The 22,654-nt window shown below is 46.1% G+C and overlaps 1 protein-coding gene across 1 annotated transcript in view; it reads right to left on the bottom strand.

Moving 5' to 3' along the window:
• Window positions 1-957: 957 nt before the first annotated feature.
• Window positions 958-22,654, bottom strand: part of T265_11628 (hypothetical protein) — a gene marked incomplete at both ends in the record, with an annotated part of 41,848 nt that continues 20,151 nt past the window's right edge. The window contains 9 exons of the mRNA XM_009178332.1: window positions 958-1,406; window positions 2,639-2,720; window positions 4,431-4,774; window positions 6,466-6,755; window positions 8,970-9,135; window positions 10,659-11,786; window positions 17,357-17,674; window positions 18,751-20,256; window positions 21,046-21,237. Of these exons, the coding sequence (XP_009176596.1) occupies window positions 1,164-1,406; window positions 2,639-2,720; window positions 4,431-4,774; window positions 6,466-6,755; window positions 8,970-9,135; window positions 10,659-11,786; window positions 17,357-17,674; window positions 18,751-20,256; window positions 21,046-21,237 (4,269 nt within the window). The remainder of the gene's footprint in view (window positions 1,407-2,638; window positions 2,721-4,430; window positions 4,775-6,465; window positions 6,756-8,969; window positions 9,136-10,658; window positions 11,787-17,356; window positions 17,675-18,750; window positions 20,257-21,045; window positions 21,238-22,654) is intronic.

The following is a 22,654-nucleotide window of genomic DNA, read 5'->3' as shown; positions in this document are numbered from 1 at the left end:
CTTCGAGAAATTGTGGTACGAGACGGCCTGGAGATAAATTTGTACGGTTTGCCACACAATGCGAAAATGGCGCATTCATATTTATGGAAGCAGTATTGGTCCATCGCAAATGTAAATAAACCGCGATGATTTTTCACGTGCGTTGTCAAATAACGATCTGGTGCAATTACAAACACTCAACCACATTAGCTTGTGAACCGTGTCCGTGTAGAAAACGAAACTAAAGTAAACTACTATGCACTAGGGTGATCGAGAACACAAAAGTAGTGGCACTCTCCATCCTACAAGAAAGAATGGCTAATCCTGTCTGGTCGCACACGTCACACCTCTTCATGTGGCGTGCGCGAACGCCTTTTTACGCGATTCTACAGTTTATCGATGTGCGAGACACACAGTACGCATACGACCTACGTTATTGCTCAACAATGACCAGTGCTGACTGATCGTCCTGATATTAGTCCCTGCTAAAAACTATTCGACAGCCAACTGCCACTTTTGACCTTCTTTGGACCCCTTAGGTGTACCATCCGAGCTTCCATCAACATTGTCCTACTTGAACATCAGGTAGCAAGCAACTCGACAAATAAGCCCATTCGCAAATTACATTATCCTTCCTTTGATATCCCATATATCGTGCCAAACGGAACGTGAGACAGACGTTTTGCAGAACATTCAGTTGTAGAACCTCACCAACTGGAAATGAAGCAGTCTCCGTTAGAAGCAGTTTAATTTGCAAATGAGCGGGTTTCCCCTAGTCGAACGCTTGTCTGAACGGAGAATCATAGAATCGATCGAAAATGTTGATTTACACAGCGAACAGAGGCTTCGGAGTTGGACCCGTGCTTCAAAACATGCACAACCATTAAAATTACGCCTAATACAACCACAATTATGGAACCAAGCTTGGTTTTTACTGGCCCCACGTTTGATTAACTATTCGCCGGTAGCATGGTTTTGGTGATATAAAGGGGAAGACCGCCATTAATGTGGCAGCGCGGGACGACACTGCAGAAGCGAACAAACCAGGGTGAACTTGAAATGTGTTCCCAAGAGGTGAGAATGGAAGTTCTTTATCATACAGAGCAAATGTACAACAGGCTGAAAAGGGCACAAGTCTTGGATGTATTAAGGGCTGGTAAAGCGGCAAAACAGCCTGAAAACATTCAGTCGGCATGAGAACGACCACTCGCTCCTTCGCGCACATCGATGGTGAATTTGTACTCTTGATCACAACCCATATACGCATCGCACATGAAGAATAGGGTGAACTCGTGCCGTCCAGAATGGGTTGGAGCAGTCAAATCCAACCGGATCTTCATTGACTGCGAAACAAACAATCGCTTGATTGCAACAAGCGAATTTGTCCTCTGCTCCCCAATCACCAACCACCAGCCTTCCTCACGAGGCTAAAGACATGAAAAATTGTGAACTTTAATCCAATACAGTGAAACCTCACAATCTCACGTATGCCAAGTTACGGAAACAAAGCAACCTAACCAGGGCCAACCGAATGAACTGCGACATGAGAATAAATTCCGGTTGAATTTAAATATGTTGAATTTTCAAAGCACCTGAAAAGGTGCAGATCTGCGAGATTAGCTTCGTTAGGTGAACGGTTCCCCCTTGAAATCAGATTAGAAAATCTGATACATCCAGAGAATGACTGGAAATTCAGGTGGGTTAGTATCTTAGATGTACTGTGCACCGAGTCGTCCGGACGACGGGCTTGTAGGGGCAAGTAATTCCAGGACGAAACAGGACTGATGGTTCAGATGGACAACTGGATGAACAACATGCCTCCGTCAAGACCAACGACCGACGAGAATCGTCGAGATACACCCAAATGTCTAATAATCAGTAAAGAGGAATAACGAATACACATCTGTTACCACACTTAACTGCACAATTGTGGTCAGCAATTACACATCGCTCAGGTGAGCAAATGAGGACACGAACCAGGGAATCAAGACGGCGGTCCACAATCAAGTTAGATGCTTTTCTGCTAAATGCCGAGATGCATTATTGTTATTTGCAATTGGGATGGTGGTGGTTTGGCCAGTACTTTAAGCAATGAACCGAGGCTAAGGTCATTTGGACACGTGTCGTCCTTCAGCAAGAAAACCATAAACGAAAACGAAAGAAGGGATAAGGATGTTACCTTGGGTTGTGGTAACTGAAATTCGGAAGATAAGTCCTAGGATATGCGAATCAGCTAGCGGATACCAGGTCGTCCTTGACTGTGACAGACTTCCACCTTGGAAAGTGTCTTCAGCTACCGATGAAGGTTTCCACCAAGACCCTAATCAGAGGGTTCGCACCTTAACCACTGAGCCATCCCAGCTCTAAAGCATACGTACAGGCAAGTCCACTTCAAACACGTAGGAGGTGGGAAGAAACGGACCCTCTAGGTTTGAAACAATAAACAAACAGCCTCCAGATGCTCGGAGAACGGCTCTACGGAAGATGTGATAGCGGAAGGTTGTAGTAGGCGCCTTTTGCGCAACAACATAGGCCTGTGTAGATTTCCGCACTCGTTTCAATTTCAGAATGTTCAAATCTAGCCGGTTTACTCAGAGAGAAGGCCGAAAGCAATAAAACTAAAATATAACCAATCAGCACTGGTCAATGGATTGACTACCTGAGAGAAAAATGGCGCGACAACGGGACCAACATTATCCTCCTCTCGTTCAAGCGAAACGTTCACAGTCAGGGTCTCACCACTGTAATAGGGCAAATGGATGGAAAAATGGACCAATAGGGGCAGGTCGGTTACGAGACGTTGTACATACACATTACATCATCATAACTGGTCAAAATTCCGCTCGCCCTTGTAAATTTTAAGGTGCCCAACTCACGAACCTGTTAATCACCTTCGATAATGCTATTCTGTTTGGTGAAATCATATCTCATGCCACGGAACCTCTGAATGTAAGGCACTTGCGCCTGTCCACATCGTCCAACAGTTTTGATACACCTTTGGGTGTTTAGGAAAACATTCACAAACATATGTGGCAACGCGTTGGAATGCCCTAAGTCTAAAGTAAGTTTTTCTCAAGGTCGGGGGTTTCTGAATTTCCTAGCTGATTCACATCGTACTTATTAGGAAACACTTGGTCAAATGATTGGGTTACTTCACACACATACAAAGCTACCGAGCGACGTCTCCTGAAATACGATCTCTCACTCGTTCAACGACACTGGCAGCTAATGTTACCAGCGGTTCAATACAGTTATTCGCATCAGCATACAGTTAATTTCACCAGGAGTTTCCGATACCTAGATTTCGACCTAAAGCCTTGATGAATGACTAAACCAGGTAGCTGAGTTTGAGGGTTTTTTTAAAATCATTCATTCATCTTGCACCATCCCGACCAAATGAACCAGTAGACAGTGAAGTCAATTCCTCCCATTAAAAAACAAGCATAATTAGGACCACAGATCCCAAAACATGGTATTCAATAATTGACGTTAGACCGCCTTCCATTATTGACAACAATCTGCCTTCGGGGGTTACGGGTGTTTCATTGTAGGATACCCAAGACGCAACATGAGTACATCCGCATCTAGGAATGACTTTGTAGGGTCAGCACTTACTGATTTTGTCATATTTTGAAGCATTATAGACAGGATATACCGAATAATGGAACACAATGCAAGTGCAGGACGATGTATGGATAGGGATGAATTTAACTGTTTTCTTTCCTCATCCATATGTTTTTAAGAATGGAATGAAAAGAATTATTGGGCACGCAGAGATTCTATGAAAACCACATGCCATGGCGCTTGATAGGGTAAACTCTTCCTATCAAGCATACTGTAGCCCTCAAGAAGGAACATTCTCCATATCATTTTCTCATTGATTCTTATCTCACCTTGGACACGTTTCTCCCCACACTAATTAGTAAATATCCGAGGGGCCACATTTTCATTTCCTGAATTCCGTCTTCCATTGAAATGACCTGGTGTGCCAGGCTGTTGACTAGTAAAATATTCTTTCGCCCTGAGGTGAAGCATCCAGAGCACTTCCATCTGGTACGTCCTAATTTGTCGAAGTAACCACCAGATGAGCACAAGACTACATCTCAGAAGACTCGAACTAAGACAAACAAATACTTGTAACAGGATTCCAATCGTTTTACGTGTGCAAGGAGTAGACAACGGGACCATGCGTTCTTTCTTCAACCGATTAAATTTTGAGGACGGTGCTAATCAACAGTTGCGGAGCAGTGTGACCCATTGATAATTTAAGAATTCTGCCGTAGATAAATAGAGTTCGTCGATTTCTTATAAATCGGGTATATCCCGCTAAGCCACACAAAATAGAGTTGACAGTGGACGTTCCGGAAGATCAAAAGTCACTTCATTCCGGAAAACACTGAGAGGGAACATCCGAAAAACAGTGATGAGTTCATAAAAACGAGAAAACTTACGCTCTCACTGATGTTTTGCTAAGATTTATCCCTGTGAAGTTCACGACGTCGTAATTTATTTCGATGTTGGGATACCGATTGCAAAACCTGGCAACATCAGCCAGCTGTGCCGGAGTGAGATCCGACAGAAGTTTATTGCGCGCATCATCCTCCATCTCTATCAAGTCGAAGACCGTCTCGATTTTCGACTCGCGACACCTAGCAATACGTTCGGCTGTGAAATGCGGTATTTGACGAAGATATGAGTCCTTGTGCCACACAGCCTGAGTGACCATTTGAGACAATTCCATGGCGGCCAGAGCAGGTCCAAGCCAACTATTACTCGACAGGACATCTACACAGGCCTAGGAACACAGAAAATGGAAGCCTTAGGGAAGCAGTGGAAAAGTTCCAAGTGTAATGAGCACTAAGAATATGAAGCCCAAATCATCTGTGAGTCAGCAAAAGTAGTACAACAATCGTGAGGTTCTAAACTTCTGTTTGTGTACCGGGCAACACAATACGTCTTAGAAACGGAGCTGCCTTGGAACGTCAGCTATGGATCCATGAAGACAGGCAAAGGCACCCATCATTTTCACCATCGATAACGTGACACCAGTGTTCAACAATGACGCTGTGCTATCGTACAACCAAGTTTATTTGAAGGCTTTACTGTGAAGAAAAAATAGAAGTGGATGGGTAAGATGTTTAGTCCTAACCTACCACAACCATTTCTAGATGCCTACACCTCATTCGAACAATCTAGAAAGAAACTGACTAGAACCCCATGACAATGATCTGCAGGTAGGATGGGTCACGCGGATCCCATCCTGGAAGGCGATGCCCAGACATTTCATGATCGATTTCATACTCGTCTGTTAGGTCAAAGGCTATGCTTGTGCCATCATGAAATGGACACGTAAAACAGCACTCTCTTCAGGAAACGCAAAACCTGGCTAAACCACAACAGCTTCCGGAAACATTCTTCGATTGCAGTCCCTGTTGCACAACTCGCTCTCTAATTGTATTATTGCCGATTCACTCCTACGAGCTACAGTTATTGTAGGCCTAAAGACGTCTCAGTTGCGCTGCTAAGCCCCATAGAGATACAACGAAACCGCCCGTATTTCAGCCTGAGATTCAGGGATACGGTGCCTTGCAACGGTTAGCAAACGCGACCTGGGCCTGAGAGATCGATGCATTGACCTCATCCGTCACATCACAACCGAAAATTATGCAATTTCCAAAATATGTAAAATGTTCCACAACCCCTAATACCGCTCCTTGGATTTTCAATGGCGCGCTAACTGACAGCATGTTCAAGAGCATGACCTCACATATGGCTGCAGAGCGTTATGAACCATCCTGGAGGCGATGCCCAGACATTTCATGATCGATTTCATACTCGTCTGTTAGGTCAAAGGCTATGCTTGTGCCATCATGAAATGGACACGTAAAACAGCACTCTCTTCAGGAAACGCAAAACCTGGCTAAACCACAACAGCTTCCGGAAACATTCTTCGATTGCAGTCCCTGTTGCACAACTCGCTCTCTAATTGTATTATTGCCGATTCACTCCTACGAGCTACAGTTATTGTAGGCCTAAAGACGTCTCAGTTGCGCTGCTAAGCCCCATAGAGATACAACGAAACCGCCCGTATTTCAGCCTGAGATTCAGGGATACGGTGCCTTGCAACGGTTAGCAAACGCGACCTGGGCCTGAGAGATCGATGCATTGACCTCATCCGTCACATCACAACCGAAAATTATGCAATTTCCAAAATATGTAAAATGTTCCACAACCCCTAATACCGCTCCTTGGATTTTCAATGGCGCGCTAACTGACAGCATGTTCAAGAGCATGACCTCACATATGGCTGCAGAGCGTTATGAAATTCCCGCTGGTTGAAAGCAGGACGCAAGTAACATCGGATTACAGCACAGTGATCAAGTTGGTTTCCATTCGCACACACAGGAAACAGCGAAGAGTATTTTAAATCTTAGCTCCGAAACCAAATACGAACCGACTTAGTGCACTGAGATGTGCGAAGCCTACCTGAATCAAACGGACCGTACAACCAAGAAGTCGATCAGTGTCCGACTGCATCTCAATCGGTAATTGTAAACGTGACAAATGCGCCTGGAGTAACAAGTTCGCCTTGACATGAGGGCTGGAGAACTTGGCTTTAGGAGCTAGTTTTTGTGGGACCTTGGTGGAGAGCTGTCTCAACAGAGCATCCTCGTGGTGGCGCACTGGCAGCAGACTATCGAATTCTGACGCATTGCTGATCACGTCTAGTAAACCACGAATTTTCATTTTCCCAGTTAGAGATAAGCTGAAGAGCTCTGAAAAGGAAGGAGCAAGATAATCCAAAGTGATAATCAAAATCAAGAATAACCTTTGTCTACAGGGTGGGGCGACCCTATAAGACACCATGACTACACTGGGAATTGCAAATTAGAGAGACAGACTATACTGCTCTTGGGGGCATTACAGTCACCAACGCTGGCAGCAACAAGCGTGCTTCGAAGTTGTACAATTGCAAGATATAGTTATTCCCGACGACGTATCTCAACGGCACGGTTGGAAAATAATTAAAGCAAAAATGAGCTACAAGATTGACGCATGATTTTTATGCTTGGAACAATCAGCAAAAGCAATAAACCAGAGTTTGGACTCCATAGTAGGTTGATATTTTCTAAGAAATTTGGCTGTCACATCGAACTCTATACCGATGGAGTTCAGCACAGGATAGGTAATGCCAAACGCTGCTTGAACCAGGCCGCATTTACAACCAGAGTGGCGCCCTTAACTTCGCGTAGACCCGACAGCACAGGACAGGAGGCGACAGTCCTAAAGCCATCTGCATGTCTGAATGATGGTCCATAATTCCCGATTACCACTTGGTAACAACCAAAGAGTTGAAACCCCCAATGCGTATACAGAATAGTGTGGTAGCAGACATCACTCGTTAAACGCGCCCGAGACGCACACATGTGCAAAATAATGCACAATCATCACTAGGCTACATTTCTAGTACATAATTGGTTTTAGCGAAATTGGAAGAACAAAAGTGGAATTCTGACCTGTTACTGTAACAAATCCAGGTTCTCACACAGAGGGGGCAATTACCCCTGATGTGAGATAAACTTTCATTAAGATATAAGTCACTCCTTTTAACCGAATTAATTAGGAGATTAGGTAGTCTCGACTAGAACTATCTGTCTACGGAACAATGCAGGAAAACAAAGAGGTGAAAAGGTGCTACTAGTGTAGAATATGGTCAAACGATCCGTGCAAGCTGACCCAGGGAATAAAGTCAACGAGACGAATTGAACATGACTATTTTGATACGGGGTACAAATTGCGCAGACAAAGGCTGCACAGCTGCACTTGTGAAAATCACCGTCTTTCACTGACACTAGGGATTTCATAAATATTTTCGTGCAAAAAAAGTTACCAGTCTGTTCGAACAGGAATTTTCTCCCTGTGACGCACAGTCAAATCAGTCCAAGAGTTCAGTTCTTATGGCACTATCGCGAAAATCCAAACCCGAGTCGTACTCTGGGGAGGAATTGCACAATTTCAGCAACGCATGACTCCACTACGAGCACATTTGTTCGTCTTCAAGCTGGTCGGCACAGTATTTCAACAGAAATCTAATGCTGTTCCCGTGATCGACCACAACAGGTTGAGGGGCACGATAGAAGTACGGAACTAATTGATCGGTGTATTGCAGAATGTGCGAACGAAGATTTGGTTAAACAGCTAATATATTCTGGAAACATATAACCTGATTGTAACGAGAATCGTCCCATTTCCAACCAGCCGATTCTGCATTGCCACGTCCTGAAAGATTACGGTTAGTGGATGTGTCTGGAAGTCCCACGGAGGGAAGATTGTGTGCATCCTCCGAAATAGGATTTACCCTTCCCAAAAAATAGCCAATAATACTAGAGAAATTGGAGGACAATTATTATTGGACGGACTAATATGCACACGTACTCAACTATTATTCGCTCTAACAACTAGAGGAAGTAAGAATGAAGCTGGGAGAACTGGAAGATTACAACTGAAGCTGCAAGCCACTCCAGTTAACTATTCACACACCGGTTCTCGTGGAAGGTCACCACTGAAAATGGAATGCCACTAAGGGAAGAGATAACACTCCGCGAAAGTCGAAAACAACATACCATCAGTCACTACTTAGCTACTGATAATTGTGAAAATGCCGCCACCAGAGAAGGGGGAGTGTCACCTTCTTCTGTGATGGCCTTCTTGGGAAAAGGATATTATCACATAGTGCTTGGTACGTACAGCGTAATTCATCGGTTTAAATTAGGAGTTCAGGACCAAATTCGGCTCGGAGAGTACTACAGAGATTGAGCGCCATGTTTTGTGTAATAAAGAAATTTCCAATCCAAAACAACGTAGTTGAGCGAGATGTTACGATCTGAAGTTTCGGTTGCCGTGGGTAACCTTTTTCGGGGATTTCTACAATCAAGTGGAACCCTCCTGCGGAATCGGGAAAAAGGGACTACAGAAGCTACGAAACTTACCGATGGTATTGTACTGAATATAGTAGTATGCAGAAATCATGCCCAAATTGAGTGGGCACAAGTCCATTCCATCGTCGATCGAGATACATTTCGAATGTTCCAAATCCGCCAGGGTGGTTTCGACCAGTTCGCTCAAATGGTCGCTGAGATGACGATGTGTGACTCCCTAAAGGTAAGTAGAAAGGGCCGGAATGGAAGATTTCATCAAAATGGACAAGACTCTTCACTTCACAAGCTCTGAGGCAGCCCGAAATAGCGTGTGACCGGGTTTTATCACCTCGTCTGTTCACTAATGTTTAGTGAAAAGCACTACACCGGGAATAGTTCCCCTTTGATGCTCATATACAGAAGGCCACACAGCCACACACACAGTGTTGATGCTGGTGATTCATCGCTATTGGTTATAGGCACCCACAAAATTATGGAGCCGTAAAAATTCTGACTTGGGAATTGCACATGATTTCAACTTGTTCAGCACACGATATAGGCTACTGGGGCGAGATGGTTTAGCGGCTAGTGCGCGAATTTCCCGACCGGAAGTTTCATGGTTCAAACCCGGTCTCTGCATCTAGACTGCTCCTGTCTAAGCTTGAACAGCCTGGCAGTATCCCAGCCCTCGCGCTTCCTTCGGGTGGCATGGCAGCTGGGCACCAAAAGGGTGTTACAGCTGAAAGATTATTTTTTTAAACGGTGCTGTCTGGTGATCAGGCGAATTCTTAGTTTTCCTGTCCAAATGACAACAATAACGCCAGAGTTTGCTTGTTCTAAACGACTTAACCTCTTGTGCGGTGTGCAAAGTTATCAACGATTCGAAATCAACAGAGAACCGGCCAATTTAGTGGGAATGGGCTGGGCGTTAGCCTGCAGATCATTGAAACTAACTTGGCTGTTGGATTCTCGGACCAGCAAAATCTGGCCATTTCCGCCACAGAATCTTATTCACATAATCTTCAGACCAACAGGAGTTGAACGTTTAAGTGGTGACAAGTTTTCCCACAGCCTTTCAATTAAAATGGGTAAAAATTGTGATGAGTACGGGTGGCATAAACCATTCTAAAACCCTATTTCAGAGACTTAATAGGTTTCGCTGTCTGAAACAATAAGGCAGTAGCAGCAATTTTGTCAATTAAAAATACTGATTAGTGACTGACCATATCGCACGGCACGTATGCGCCTACACACAGACGGTATGCTGTCGGTGTAGGTAGCAGCGAATAGTTGGATGGGGAACTGTCAATATGCCTGGTTTATTGAACCACAATGCATGGTCCTGATTCGTTTAAAATCAAAAACCCGAAAATCCACAAAGCACTACACCCGAAGAGACCACCTCTTAGTCAACTTTGAGTTTAACAGACATGGATGACACAATACCGGGTCCACCACTCTGTGAAGAAACAACCACAGACAGTATGAATTTTATATGCGCACCATCAAATTGCAGAGCAGTGTTCGAGTGCTGGTTAATTCAGCAAAGATGCGACCGAATTGCACCACGATCGTGGACACCAACGGACATCAGGTGTGCGAACACAACCCCGAAGTCGCGATGAGGTCATAGGTGTGATCCCGACATTTCGGTGATACGAGTTTCGGTTCCTCCAGTTAAGTGTCGCGGCGCGACGAACAACAAACGAGTCACAAAACAAACTCTGCTATAACGACCGAGTACAGGTAGCAATATCTTACCTGTAGGTTATAGTAATTTGGATTCTGTGTCATTCTTTGGTACAGGAACGTCCAAGTCAAATAGTCCACCGCATCCTGCTTGTTTTCGATGGTTTTCGTCACAATTTCAGCGTTGAAGTGGTCATGAAGTGCATGGTCCAAGTGCGATTCCACCGGTAGAGGATCGTGAAGGAATTTTTTGAGGAAATCGCGCTTTCCAGATTGGCACAGTACAACAGCCTTGGCATCCGAGTCCACATTGGGTCTGTTAGCATGACCCAACATTTCCAACAGGTCAGCGACGGGGTAGTCCTCATAAGCGTGAATCTTGCCATTATAGTCTTGCGTATCCATTATGATAACTAAATAAGCCTGCAGGGGGCTGGTCGACGCCGATGACCATGTCAGGGCGCGTGATACCAGGACAGTGTGCAAGGCTCCGGCGGCGAATAATACTTCGACCAGACGTCGATCGGGTTTGGAAACAGCCTCATGTAGGTAAGCTATACCTCCACCATGTCGAACGACTTCTGCCAATGCATGATCCGCCAGTTGATCCGCAGCTCGTGATAACGCTTCTTCTAAATGGCCAGATATCGGCACGAACTTTGATGTTGCTCCGGATGATGAACTGGCTGCTGCGAACATGGTAATCAAATCCAATGCCGTGCGCTGTGCCTGTCTTCTCGTTGGAACGTAAATAAGGGTTGGCTTCCGCTGAAGGGGTTGAAGACTTCCAGATGGACTTGGAGTTACGGCAAGGCGTGTCATCAACTGAAATACTGGTTTGGTCATAGCGAGCAAACGCGATGCCTGATGAGGAATATTGAAAGGTACGATGTTCAACTCCAACGGTACGGATCTGGTGGCCGAGGGGAAGTTGTAAGTGGCTCCGGATGAACAACCAAGCCAGCTGGCAATATCGCGGCCATTCAACAAACTGTGAGACAGGCCTACAATACGGATAGGATTGTCTAATTGACTGCTGATATAGCGCATTCGTGAACACACTACTTCTAACACAGGACCGCATTCTGAGCCCACTAAGTGCAAATTGTCGACGATGAAGAGGTTAACATTTTGCACGTTCTTGCGCTGCTTCCAACGTCTGGATAGAACATCCCAGTGTTCTGGAGAAGTAACGATAATCTGCAATATCGGCATAAAATGTAAACGAAACTGAGCATTGGTAGATGCCGAAACATTCTAATTTTTAGAATATCTGGTAATCAGGAATGGACACGAATCCCGACTTGTGAGGACTTCAGGGAACTGGACTGTCTCTCACTTTGACTAGAAAACATGGAAACATGGATTTTCGCTACTAAATCTTACAGCCGAATAATACGACAGAACTTCGTTAAAAAAATAGCCTGGACTACCGAAAGGCTTGGTAACAGCTGAAATACAACGACAAAATACAACAAAACATACAAAATACAACGACTGATACCAAAGACTTCACCTCAGCTTGGGATTATTTGTAATGGCATTCATGTTTACTGTCAAATGCCAATTTCCAACCTAGTTTTCTAGTTATCCTTGGCTTGTCGCATGTGACTTTTGTCCTCACAGGTGCTCGAACTATCAACCAATACACCTTGAATTCAATTCAATTTATCAGCTATAAACAGTGTGCCGTAGGCATATTGGTTACAGCTGCTACAGGTTAAATCACCGGAACAACGGGACAAGGCCTCCAAGACCTCGCCAAGCCTCAGAGGCGATGATACCTCTGGTTAGATTTGATGCACAAGAGCCATTGACTGCGCGATTAAGCCATTTCTGCCAATGTCATTAACCACTTGTGAGTTGAGTCCCCAAGTCCTCATCCAGGGAGGCGGCAATTGCCTAACCGACTACGTTTACTGGCCAGTGTCTTCGTACTTCGTTGCCAGGTCGTTGCCGGGAGCGAAATGGCTCAAGTGGTTAGAGCGCGAATTCACTGACTGGAAAGTCCATGGTTCGAACCCGGTCTCTGCATCTAGACTTCTGTCTGAACTTGGGCAACCTGGCAGTACCTCAGCCCTCCCGCTTCCTTCGGGTGGGACAGGAGGGTTGTTACAGCTCGGCGATTTCTTTTGCGAGTTCCACCTGCCCACCATTCGGTCGCTTCTACTCAGCAGTGGTGGGCAAAAAGAGTTCTGTGAGGCAGGCGGTCTTCTGGCAAGCGGAGTCACTTTCAATGTATCAGCTATAAGCCGTGTGCCATAGGCACATCGGTTCGAGCTGCTGCAGTTTCGATTACCGGAAAACGGGAGTGAAACATACAACCAAGCCTTGGAGGCGAAGGCATTTTCAGCTTGTTCAAAAATTGTGTAGCTACGCATTGAAGGCTATAGCTTTAGTGCACGAGCGCCACTGACTGCGCGATTGGGCCGTTTTCGCCAATGTCAGTAACCACCGGGATTCCCATCCAGGGACGCGGCAGTTGTTCATCCGACCAAGTTTACTGGTCAGTGTTTTCATACTTCGTTGCCCGGTCATACAATTTCCACCTCCCGGTCGCTTCCACTCGGCACAGGGCTGGGCGAAAACAGCTCTGTAAGGCAGACGGTATTATGGCATGCGAAGTACATGTCCTAACGAGCGCGACCTATGAAGCGTGGGTAATTCATCTATCACGGGAGAGTTCCTTCTTCGCAAGAACATCTGGCTTACCTCAGCATTAGAAATACGATGTTTCCACCAGACCTGACCAATGCTGCAGAGACACAGATGATCAAACACTGACATCTTCCGTATGTCCTCCGCGCGTGGGGCCACGACTCTGATCCATAAAGCAGTATGGATCGCACCACTGCAGTGTAAACTCCTCTCTCAACAGACAAGCTCACGTCACGTTAGCGCCATAGGTATTGGAGGTTGGCAAAAGATGATCTGGTCTTTCCAATTGGAGAGGTAATCTAGTTCCCGGCCAGTCCACCAGAACTTATATAGCTGCCCAGGTAAACAAGTTTATCCATCACGTCGATTGGTTGGCCTGCAAGCATGAGGCGTGGGTTTGATCCCACCCAAACTTGTGGCAGCACTCTACACTTTGTAGGTGTGAAGTGCCAAACCACGCGGCAGAGTTCTTTAGGTTATTTAAAATCGTTTGCATTTGGGAAGGATCTGAACCACGGACAGCAATATCGTCTGCATACTCAATGTCTGTGAGAGGACGCCCTGGGTAGATTTCGACTCCCGAGATTTCAGAAACAGTAGAGGAATTTAGAGCAGCATATCAATAGCAAAGTTAGAGAGGAAAGGGGAAAGAGGACAGTGTCCTACACCAGTGGACGTGGTGAACTCAGGTGAGAGCTTCCTGTATACTCGTACGCACCCACAGTGCCCTCATAAGGAAGAGAAATTTGGAAGGGACACCTTTCGTAGCCAGACACTGCCAAAGTTTTTGACGATCAACCGAACCGAAAGCAGCCTTCAAATCCATAAAGACCGACCACCGTTGGACGCCTGAATGAGTGGTGCTGTTCAGGGATTTGTCTCGAGGTAAAGATATGGTCGATGCATCCTCGACCAGGGCGAAGCTCAGCTTGATTCTCACGAATCTGTCTCCCCCGGTAATCCATCAACCTGCGCAAAATAATGCCGTAGAGCATTTAGACGCGACGGATACCAGGCTGATACCACGATGGTTTTCACATGACTTTCTTGCTACCTTTTAAAAAAAAACTGGGATGACGGTCCAGAGGCTCTATCCGGCTCGTGTTCTGTTTTTGTTCCAAATCTTCTACAGTATGGTTGTCAGATTGTCCACCAGGACCTCCCAAACTTCTTTGAATAGCGTGGGGTGCAGACCAACCGGGCTAGGTGCCTTGTCGCGCTCCAGGATTGAAATCTCATGCTGGATTTCGGTTGATGATGGTGGGTTGGTGTCACCGTTTCATTCGGGCCCGATTGGTTCTTCCAGCGGTTGTGTTCAAGGAGACCAGGCAAACTGTTCTTTGAAGAGCTCGGCCACTCAAGACGACGATTGAGGGAGTGAATTACTATTCCGTCTTTTTTGCATATTGTCTCACTAACATCAGCCTTCTTTTGACCCGTTGATCGAATCAGTTGAGACAGGGCGCGCTTCTTGCTGCAACGAAAGCCTTCTCCATCTCCTGGGTCTTCAAAATCCACCAGCGTTCTTAACCATTCTTCGATCACCTGATCATCCGGTGTTTGAGGGACCTGCGTGCGTCATCATAGTCGCGAGTTGCTGGTATGGCCTATCTGGCAGCAATGACACCTGCTGATCTTGAAGACATCCAGTGTTCATTGAGTCGAGTCAGATGAGCTGAACAAACAGTTCTGAAAGCTGAGAGCATTGCTTTTTTAACTCGCCCCCATTCATCCTCCAAGTATTGGTTGTTGATCAGGTGGCTGTTGACGTGAACGCCGAGCTTGTCAATTGGCTTGCAAACGTTTGGTCACCATACGAGGAGAGACCATCAGCGAGCAAGCAATCTTCGCCATCCACATGACTGTGCGTTTCCAGTAGCTTTCTAGCCAGATTACCTCGATACTCTTCAGCAACTGAAACTTGTCGAAGACGATGAACGGAGCTGCTTTCTTTTGGCACGCGTAGGGCTGGCGGAAAGCGAAGTGTTAAGCGCGCCCGTACGATGACACGATCAGAGTCAAGTTGCGTACCCCAGAAGGAACGACTATCCTTAAGTGAGGCTCTCCATCGGCAACTGATAGCCATCTGGTCCAATTGAGTTCACGACTGTCTTGTGGTAGTTGGCCTCCAAGTAGCTCGCTGTGTGCATTTGTGTTGGAAGTTCGTACCGGCCAGGAACAGACGATTACAACTGAAGAAGCCACTCTCCGTTATCCGTAGGCTCAGCATCGACTCCAAATCGACAACCTAACTATGCCACTTCCGGAAATAGTCGTTTAATTTGGGCATTCATATCACCCGCCAGGATAACTATATACGTCCGACCGAAGCGGTCATGACAGATCTTGATAAAACTCGTTTTTCTCAGTCTTAGAACTGCTAGCTGTCGGGGTGTCTGCTTATACCACAAACAAACACCGTTTACCACATCGACCCGTTTTAATACTGATGGAGCCAGACAACCACACGGCGCAAAAGTCGCGGTTTACTGAGATCCGGCTTTCAGCCTTGGGGCTGAAGGCATCATAAATACCGTGAGCCATTGTGTAAGGATCACGGTATGACCGAAGAGCGAGATGTGGAACATATGGGATCGTCCTAAGTGGCTTGAGGAGCACAACTGAATGGGGTCTTGTATTGGTGCTCCGGAGATACAACATACACCGATAGAGAGGAAAAATAAGGTTTCAGCAAGGGATGGCTGTTGCCCAATTTGACATAGAGTACGGGCAGTGGGCAGAGTACGTTGCAGTGGGGGATCAGATCGACTGAGGCTAGTAAGTGATTAGTTTTGCTCATTATTCTGGGCGACAGGTGATACATGGAATAGTGGCAGCGGGGTTAGCAGATGGGTTGATCGCACTCCATTGGACGATGGTTTGAAAGGGAATGAAGAGGAAGAGCTGCAAGGCCAAATGGTACCTCCCGTTAGCCAAGGCAGACGAAGGGAGTTTAATTGAGGTACCTCACCTTGAGCCGTTGACTCATTCTGACTCACAAGGCAGTGGGTGGACGTAGGGTTTTGTTCGGGGACCCTGTCCTAGCCTCTGACTCAAAAGTCTGGACCGCGAGACAGTGGTTGTTAGGGCTTTCTTGAGGAACCCTTCCCGGAGCCAATGACTCAATGGTCTGATTAACTTGGCTGTAGGGGGCCGGCCTGGCCAGAGGGGGCAGAGAGTAGGACATTGCTGTCTCATTTCTGATGTGGCTGCCTTTTGAGCAGCACCGGACTCTTTGGTTTAAAAAAGTAGTTCGACCGTATTGGATAATGCGCCGGCGGTCGCGGTCAACCTTAGGGCGATCGGAGTGTGCCGTTTTTGGGGCCGACCTTTTCTAACGCATCCTTCCCCAGGGGAAGGCAGCATTACTACTTCCATAAATATAGACATGCTGGTCGCCTGGGGGAAACATCTATCGCAAAGGACAGTCCGACTTCATCTCCAGCCCGCCTCGTAATGCGACCACTCGCAGTATGGCGACTCGCTGTTCTTAGTCAGGTTGCTCCCCATTGGCCTTCCTGGTATGGTTGAAACTTTAGGAACTGAGTTGCAGCCAGTATAGCCCGCAGAATCATTGCAGCACAGAAGCCCGACCACCACGACAAGGCGACAGCTTTAGGTCGGGAACTGGTCGCGTGAGGCGGAGTACACGACTTAACCAGCGTAACCTATGAAGCGTGAGTAATTCATCTGCCACGAGAGCGTTCTTTCTTTCTAAGACCATTTGGCGTACCTCTGCACTGCTAATCCGCTTTCTCCATCAGACTTGCTTCGGATATAATACGTACCACACTTTGATTTAAGCAGTATGTTTGGTGTGTCGTCAAGATACGTTCAAAAATGAAAAAGCGCCGATGAATAGCACGAAGAGAAATCACGCATGCACTGATGATGCTCAAGGACAATAATTTGGAGATAAAAGCTGTCTGGGTCACAGTATGCGTTCAGTAACAAACTCGACTGAAGTAAACGACCACACACTGGATCGTATAGCCGAACAACTGCACGGCCCACTAGACTATGTACACCACCTGGCGAGCCACCTATGCCCACACTTCGAATGTTTTACTTTACATTTGGGAAATGAAATTCATATGCTCATAGTGGCTTACCTGACCACGAGCCAGCAATTTCAAATCCACTGAAGTTTCACCAGTAAGCCGAACGACACGCTTCCCAAGTTTCTCACCGAATCGACTAGACCAGTCCATGTAGCGTTGTTCCACTTGTTCAGCATGTGGTACGACATAAACGCAACGAAAAATACCCGAACCAGATGCCTGACAACCACTACCCGCTTCCGAAGGTCCTGATGCAGCCGTGGTAGTGATTAGACGGAAAATAGCTAGTTCCGCACACACGGTCTTTCCAGTGCCAGTCGGAGCGGCAATAATTACGTTCTCATCAGAATTGTACAGCGAGTTGAAAACCTGAAATACGAGGGTGACAATAGTACAACTAGGACGTACGTGAAGTATTCCGAAAAGCTGACAAAGGAAGCATACATCATACAAACTGGTTGAATGCTGCTACCGACCGGTACCAGAGGCCAGCTGGAAGTTATCAACCAAACTGCTATTTTGCTTGCCATACACGTGGGCTATTTAGACTTGGTCTAAGTAGCTACGAGCCTGTTAAGCGGGAGAGTTTACTTCGGTTGTATGCAACCCAACAAATATTCAGTCGCTGTCGGCTGCATAAACCGTTTCACTATATTGTTGCGGAACTTTGCCCCTAAGACCTGAGGCCCTCAAACATGTTCAAACGTTTGGTCATCGATGTCCTAGCGACAAAGCGAGCATTAGCTGGCAACCATATGTTGGCCGTGAAATAGTGCATAATAAAGCATAGTCATTAAAACAGCAAATTAAGCTCATCGGATAAATGCGATTGAGGAACGTGCTACACGTGCTAAAGTGCTGCATGCCAAGGAAAACATTGCTTTTCAGTCCATATCCTTGTCGAAGGAATGTTTGCAGGGAACAGACCATGATATGAAAATGCGAAATGAAGGTAGCCACACTCAAACTGATTACTGCAGGGTCTTCATGTCTTCCTGATTGGGTTTCGAAGGATCCTCCTCGCACGTGGCTGAGTCCAACAGCACACGGGTTGAAATCGATTCCAGTTGCGAGCAAGCAGTTACTCCTCAGCCGGATTACCTAGTTGAAGTTTATCTGCTGTCATATAATGTGCCCACGTTCGATGAGGTTCGCAAAGGCGTCGGGTCAGTCCCAATGCCGGCGTCTCACCTCACACGATTCCCAAATACTCTTACATCAATGCTGACCAACAGTGTAGCCATCTCGGTACTGACCGTTCCCTCCTTTAGATCAAGCCCTCCCTTTTCCTTCATAACTTTATGACAGTTGAACGGTATTATTTACTGCCGGCGTGCTGCCATCGATGATGATAAAGTAAAACAAACTATCAGGTAAAACGTAGCATATGAAGAAAACAACACCCAGTACTTCAATGTAGGCGAAGTTACTGAACTACGACTCACTTGAGTTTGAATGGGATTGAATACGCGAACACGATCCGCGTACAGTGCTTCAAATTCTTTGTTTCGCAGTGCAGTAACCGGTAGAGGTTGCAAATCCAGTAATTCAGTCGGAGGGACAGTCTTCTCCGGCAAAATCAAGTGTCTAAACGAAACAGGGAGGGTAACTTCACCACCAATCCATCGATCCGATACAGCTGTAATGTAGTAATGTGGCGGTAGTGGATCGAATATAGGGACTACAAAACGAAGCACGTGTTCCTCCGTTGCATATCGTTGCTTCAGCACGAAGAACTCGTGGTGTAGGATAGTACTGCCGTCGACATCTTCCACAAAGATCCAGAATGCTTGATTAGTTGAATGTGTTTTCTCGTCCCAACTGAAATCAGGAGTCAAGGTCAATTCGACGCGCAGAGCCGCCCTGGTAATTGGCTGAACATGCACACTCATTTCCAGACGAGGCAACTGGTGTAGGTATTTGTGTAGCGGTTTGCCCAGCTTGGGGGTTCGAACTAACTCTCCCAACTCATGGTGATTCATGTCGTAGAGACGATCGAATGGGATGGATTTCTTTTCTAGCTTACGAATCACTTCCTCTGGTAATTTCTTGAACTGCCTTAACGGGCACATGGATTCCCACATACGACGCTCAATCATTTTGGCTAAAGTCAACGCATTGTCGGCGAGTTCAGCCCAACCACGATGGAGCACTATTTCGAAAATAGCCCGAATCAGTCGAACAGCTGATTGGGTGATGTACACCATATCGGATGCCAACGAAAATCCCTCTAACTTCAGGCCAGAAATGTAGGCCTGCAGAAGACAGTTGACTTTGGCTGACGGCTCTTCTGCTGATTCTTTCACTGGAATCGGTACGCGTTCAAGCAATTTGGCTAATTCAAACCGTTCTTCTTGCCGAACCATCATATGTTTGAATTCAGAACTGGCAGCAAATACACGGAACAATTCAATTTCACCCAATCCGGGGCGTAAAAGCTTATTGTAAGACAAGACGGTCGAGTGAGTCAAGTAATAGTGAGAAGCGATTCGTCCAAGTTCTGTGGATTGGAGGCTGCCAGTCCTTCGATCGTATCGGATCAGTTGACAACGGTCCAGTTCCACTGCGGCTGTATGAATGATGTCTCGTCGATACTGTTCTAACCAAGGATCAGATTTTTCGCTTCCCTCAGGCACACCGTACAGACTTGGGTTCCTTAACATGCGGATATATAAGTAGGTGTACCCCAGCCATGTGACAGCCTCACGAATACTGGAAACAGTGCCAAGAACAACTTCGGCATTCAGCAAGTCAGCTAAACGGGAAACCAACTGACTTTCTATGGGCAGTTGCTGGTTCATCAAGCTGAGGTAGTACTGAAGTTCGGTGTGGTTAGTTATCAAAATCCCTTGACCTTTTGTATCATATTGTGGTCGACCAGCACGTCCAAGCATCTGCATAACATCTAAGGCACCTAATTCAGTCCAGCGACCTTTTTCTGGGCTGTAAATCTGTGGGAATGCGAGATAAAAGTGTTATGAACAATGGTGGGTTTAAAAACAGCTATCTAGTATGCACACAATTGAAACATAGTGGCACAAATTTGAAGGAACAGGCTGAAAACGTATTTAATAAACTATTCGATAAAATATAAATAAATAAAAATCGTTCAGCTGTAGCACGCTTTCGGTGCCTAGCTGCCATACCGGAAGGAAGCACGAGGGTTGCTCAAGTCTAGACAGGGGAAGTCGATTAAACTATACCTCAAATGACCTAATAAAAGTGGTCTCTTGTGGGAGTACAGCTGTGGCCAATTCACAAAACAAGGGAACTGCCTGCAAAGGGAGAACATTTACAATGGAGCGAGATAAAAAAGTTGGACGAATGTTTCAACTCAGTATATAGAGTCCAATCGGTGTTCGTATCTTGAGTTGTTATTTAAGCTGAAGCAACACGAGAGCAGTGCGAGACATCATTCAAGCACAAAGTACGGTTGATTTCAAATAAACACGGAAGAAACTCCTGGGATTCTTTTCCTGGGTCCCAAATGGGAGCGCCACGACCAAAATGTACAGGTCATCTTATACACCATAGGCCATCTTTTCAGAAATGACCATGCAGTGAACAGTAAATCTGAGTTGCTGATACAATTGATTAAAACCTACAACAGATACCCGCCAAAAACCGATTTGGGAAATTAGTCGGTTTAAAAATACTAGTAATAAACTCAAGCACTCAGAGGTAGCACTCTGGAAAACTGCATTGATTGAGCTACCCATCAAGACATTCAGAATGCTTACCTGAGTCCCCTTGATAATTACGGTGTGGGCTGGCAAATTAACGCCCCAAGCAAGGGTAGCAGTGGAGACCAAAACTTGAATGTGACGATCAGCGAACAAATCTTCAACAAGAGTACGATCCACACGGCTCATTCCTGCGTGGTGAATCCCAAATCCATAGGGCAAAAGGTCTTTCAGTTCACTATTTTTCACCTGTACATGGAGAAATACAACGCGGTCCGTAAAACGTGCAGAAAGTATGGAAGTTTAGCAAACCTGGAGATACTGCTCTTGGACTGACTGGAAGTTAGGATATGGGACACGGCAAAAGGAGGCTATAGTTGGAGTATGAGTATGCAATATGGAAAGGCCCCGATGGATAGAAATATTCGGTAGACTGACTGGAAAGTAAGAAAGTTGACAGAAGAACCTGGGAGCGAAGTTAGGATTAATGTGGGAGTGCCTTTGATGCCAATCGAAATGAATGAGAAGCACGGAGAACATTACCACCATTTCCCCAGTTGGAGATGAATGGTGCGCCATTAGTAAATCAGGTGTTTGAGGTAAAGCAAACCAACTGGAATGCACATGGACTCCCTTTTGTTGTTAAACTGCCATACCGATTGAGGACGTTTGATACACTCGGGAGCAACAATATATGTCACACCACTGTAAATAGACTGATTAGTTGCGATACCTAGATTTGTACCACAAAATCCCATGTGTCGAATCGCCACGCCAATGATGAGTTGGTCCTCAGCGCTTGCCCACAACCAACCCGACGTGTAACTGAAAGTTTATCCCACGTGCAAAATAGGATATTCTATTTACGGCCATAATCTAAGTAGCTGGTACGTTCAGAAATTTCAGGCGGACGAAACGTAAATCCCTGACATTCATAAGTTGCTAAGTTTTTGTTTCTACTCCAGAAGTGGCCACAATGAAACATTGCACTCTAAATAGTTACCTCAACGACCCCAGGACAACAGCCATTGTAGCCGTGCTAGGTGAAGGGAGGGTAGAGCATTACACCATACTCACTCAACTTTCCACCACCATTATGATTATCAGTGTGTTCAGTTCGCTCGAGTAATTGTTTTGTGGGTAAGGTGGAGAAACAGTTCAACCGGCATCATGGAGCAACTGCGCGCTCATTCAGCGAAGGCCAGAGAGTGTTGGTTCGTGAATACAGCGGCAGACACCCTACTTGGACCCCAGGACTCGTCCCTCTCCGGCAAATCGCGCAAACCTCGCTTAGCCACTGAGAAGCTAGTTGACCCAGAAATCAAACGAAACTATCAGAACTAGCTCCCCGAATGCCTGCCGGACAGTACGGTGTCGGATATAAACGGCCACTGGGAAAAATACCCAACGAGTTACTCAAAGCAGGAGCGTCTGCTTGCGGTACAACCCAGCCAACCTCATCCAAGCATTGGATCTCTGATAGAACCGTGTCTTTTCTGGAGACCGGGCGACAGATCCCACCTGGTCGCCACCACAACTCCACCCGGCGCATCATCCGACGCCAGGTGAAACTGAGTGTCCGCGCAGACCGAGAAGCTTGGTGGACCCGAAAGGTCGAAGAAATGGAAGATGCAAAGAATGCTGGAAACGTGCGCAAATTGTTCCA

This window comes from Opisthorchis viverrini (assembly GCF_000715545.1).
Source record: "Opisthorchis viverrini unplaced genomic scaffold opera_v5_548, whole genome shotgun sequence".
Lineage (NCBI taxonomy): Eukaryota > Metazoa > Platyhelminthes > Trematoda > Opisthorchiida > Opisthorchiidae > Opisthorchis > Opisthorchis viverrini.
This window is presented reverse-complemented; position numbering and strand designations above follow the sequence as displayed.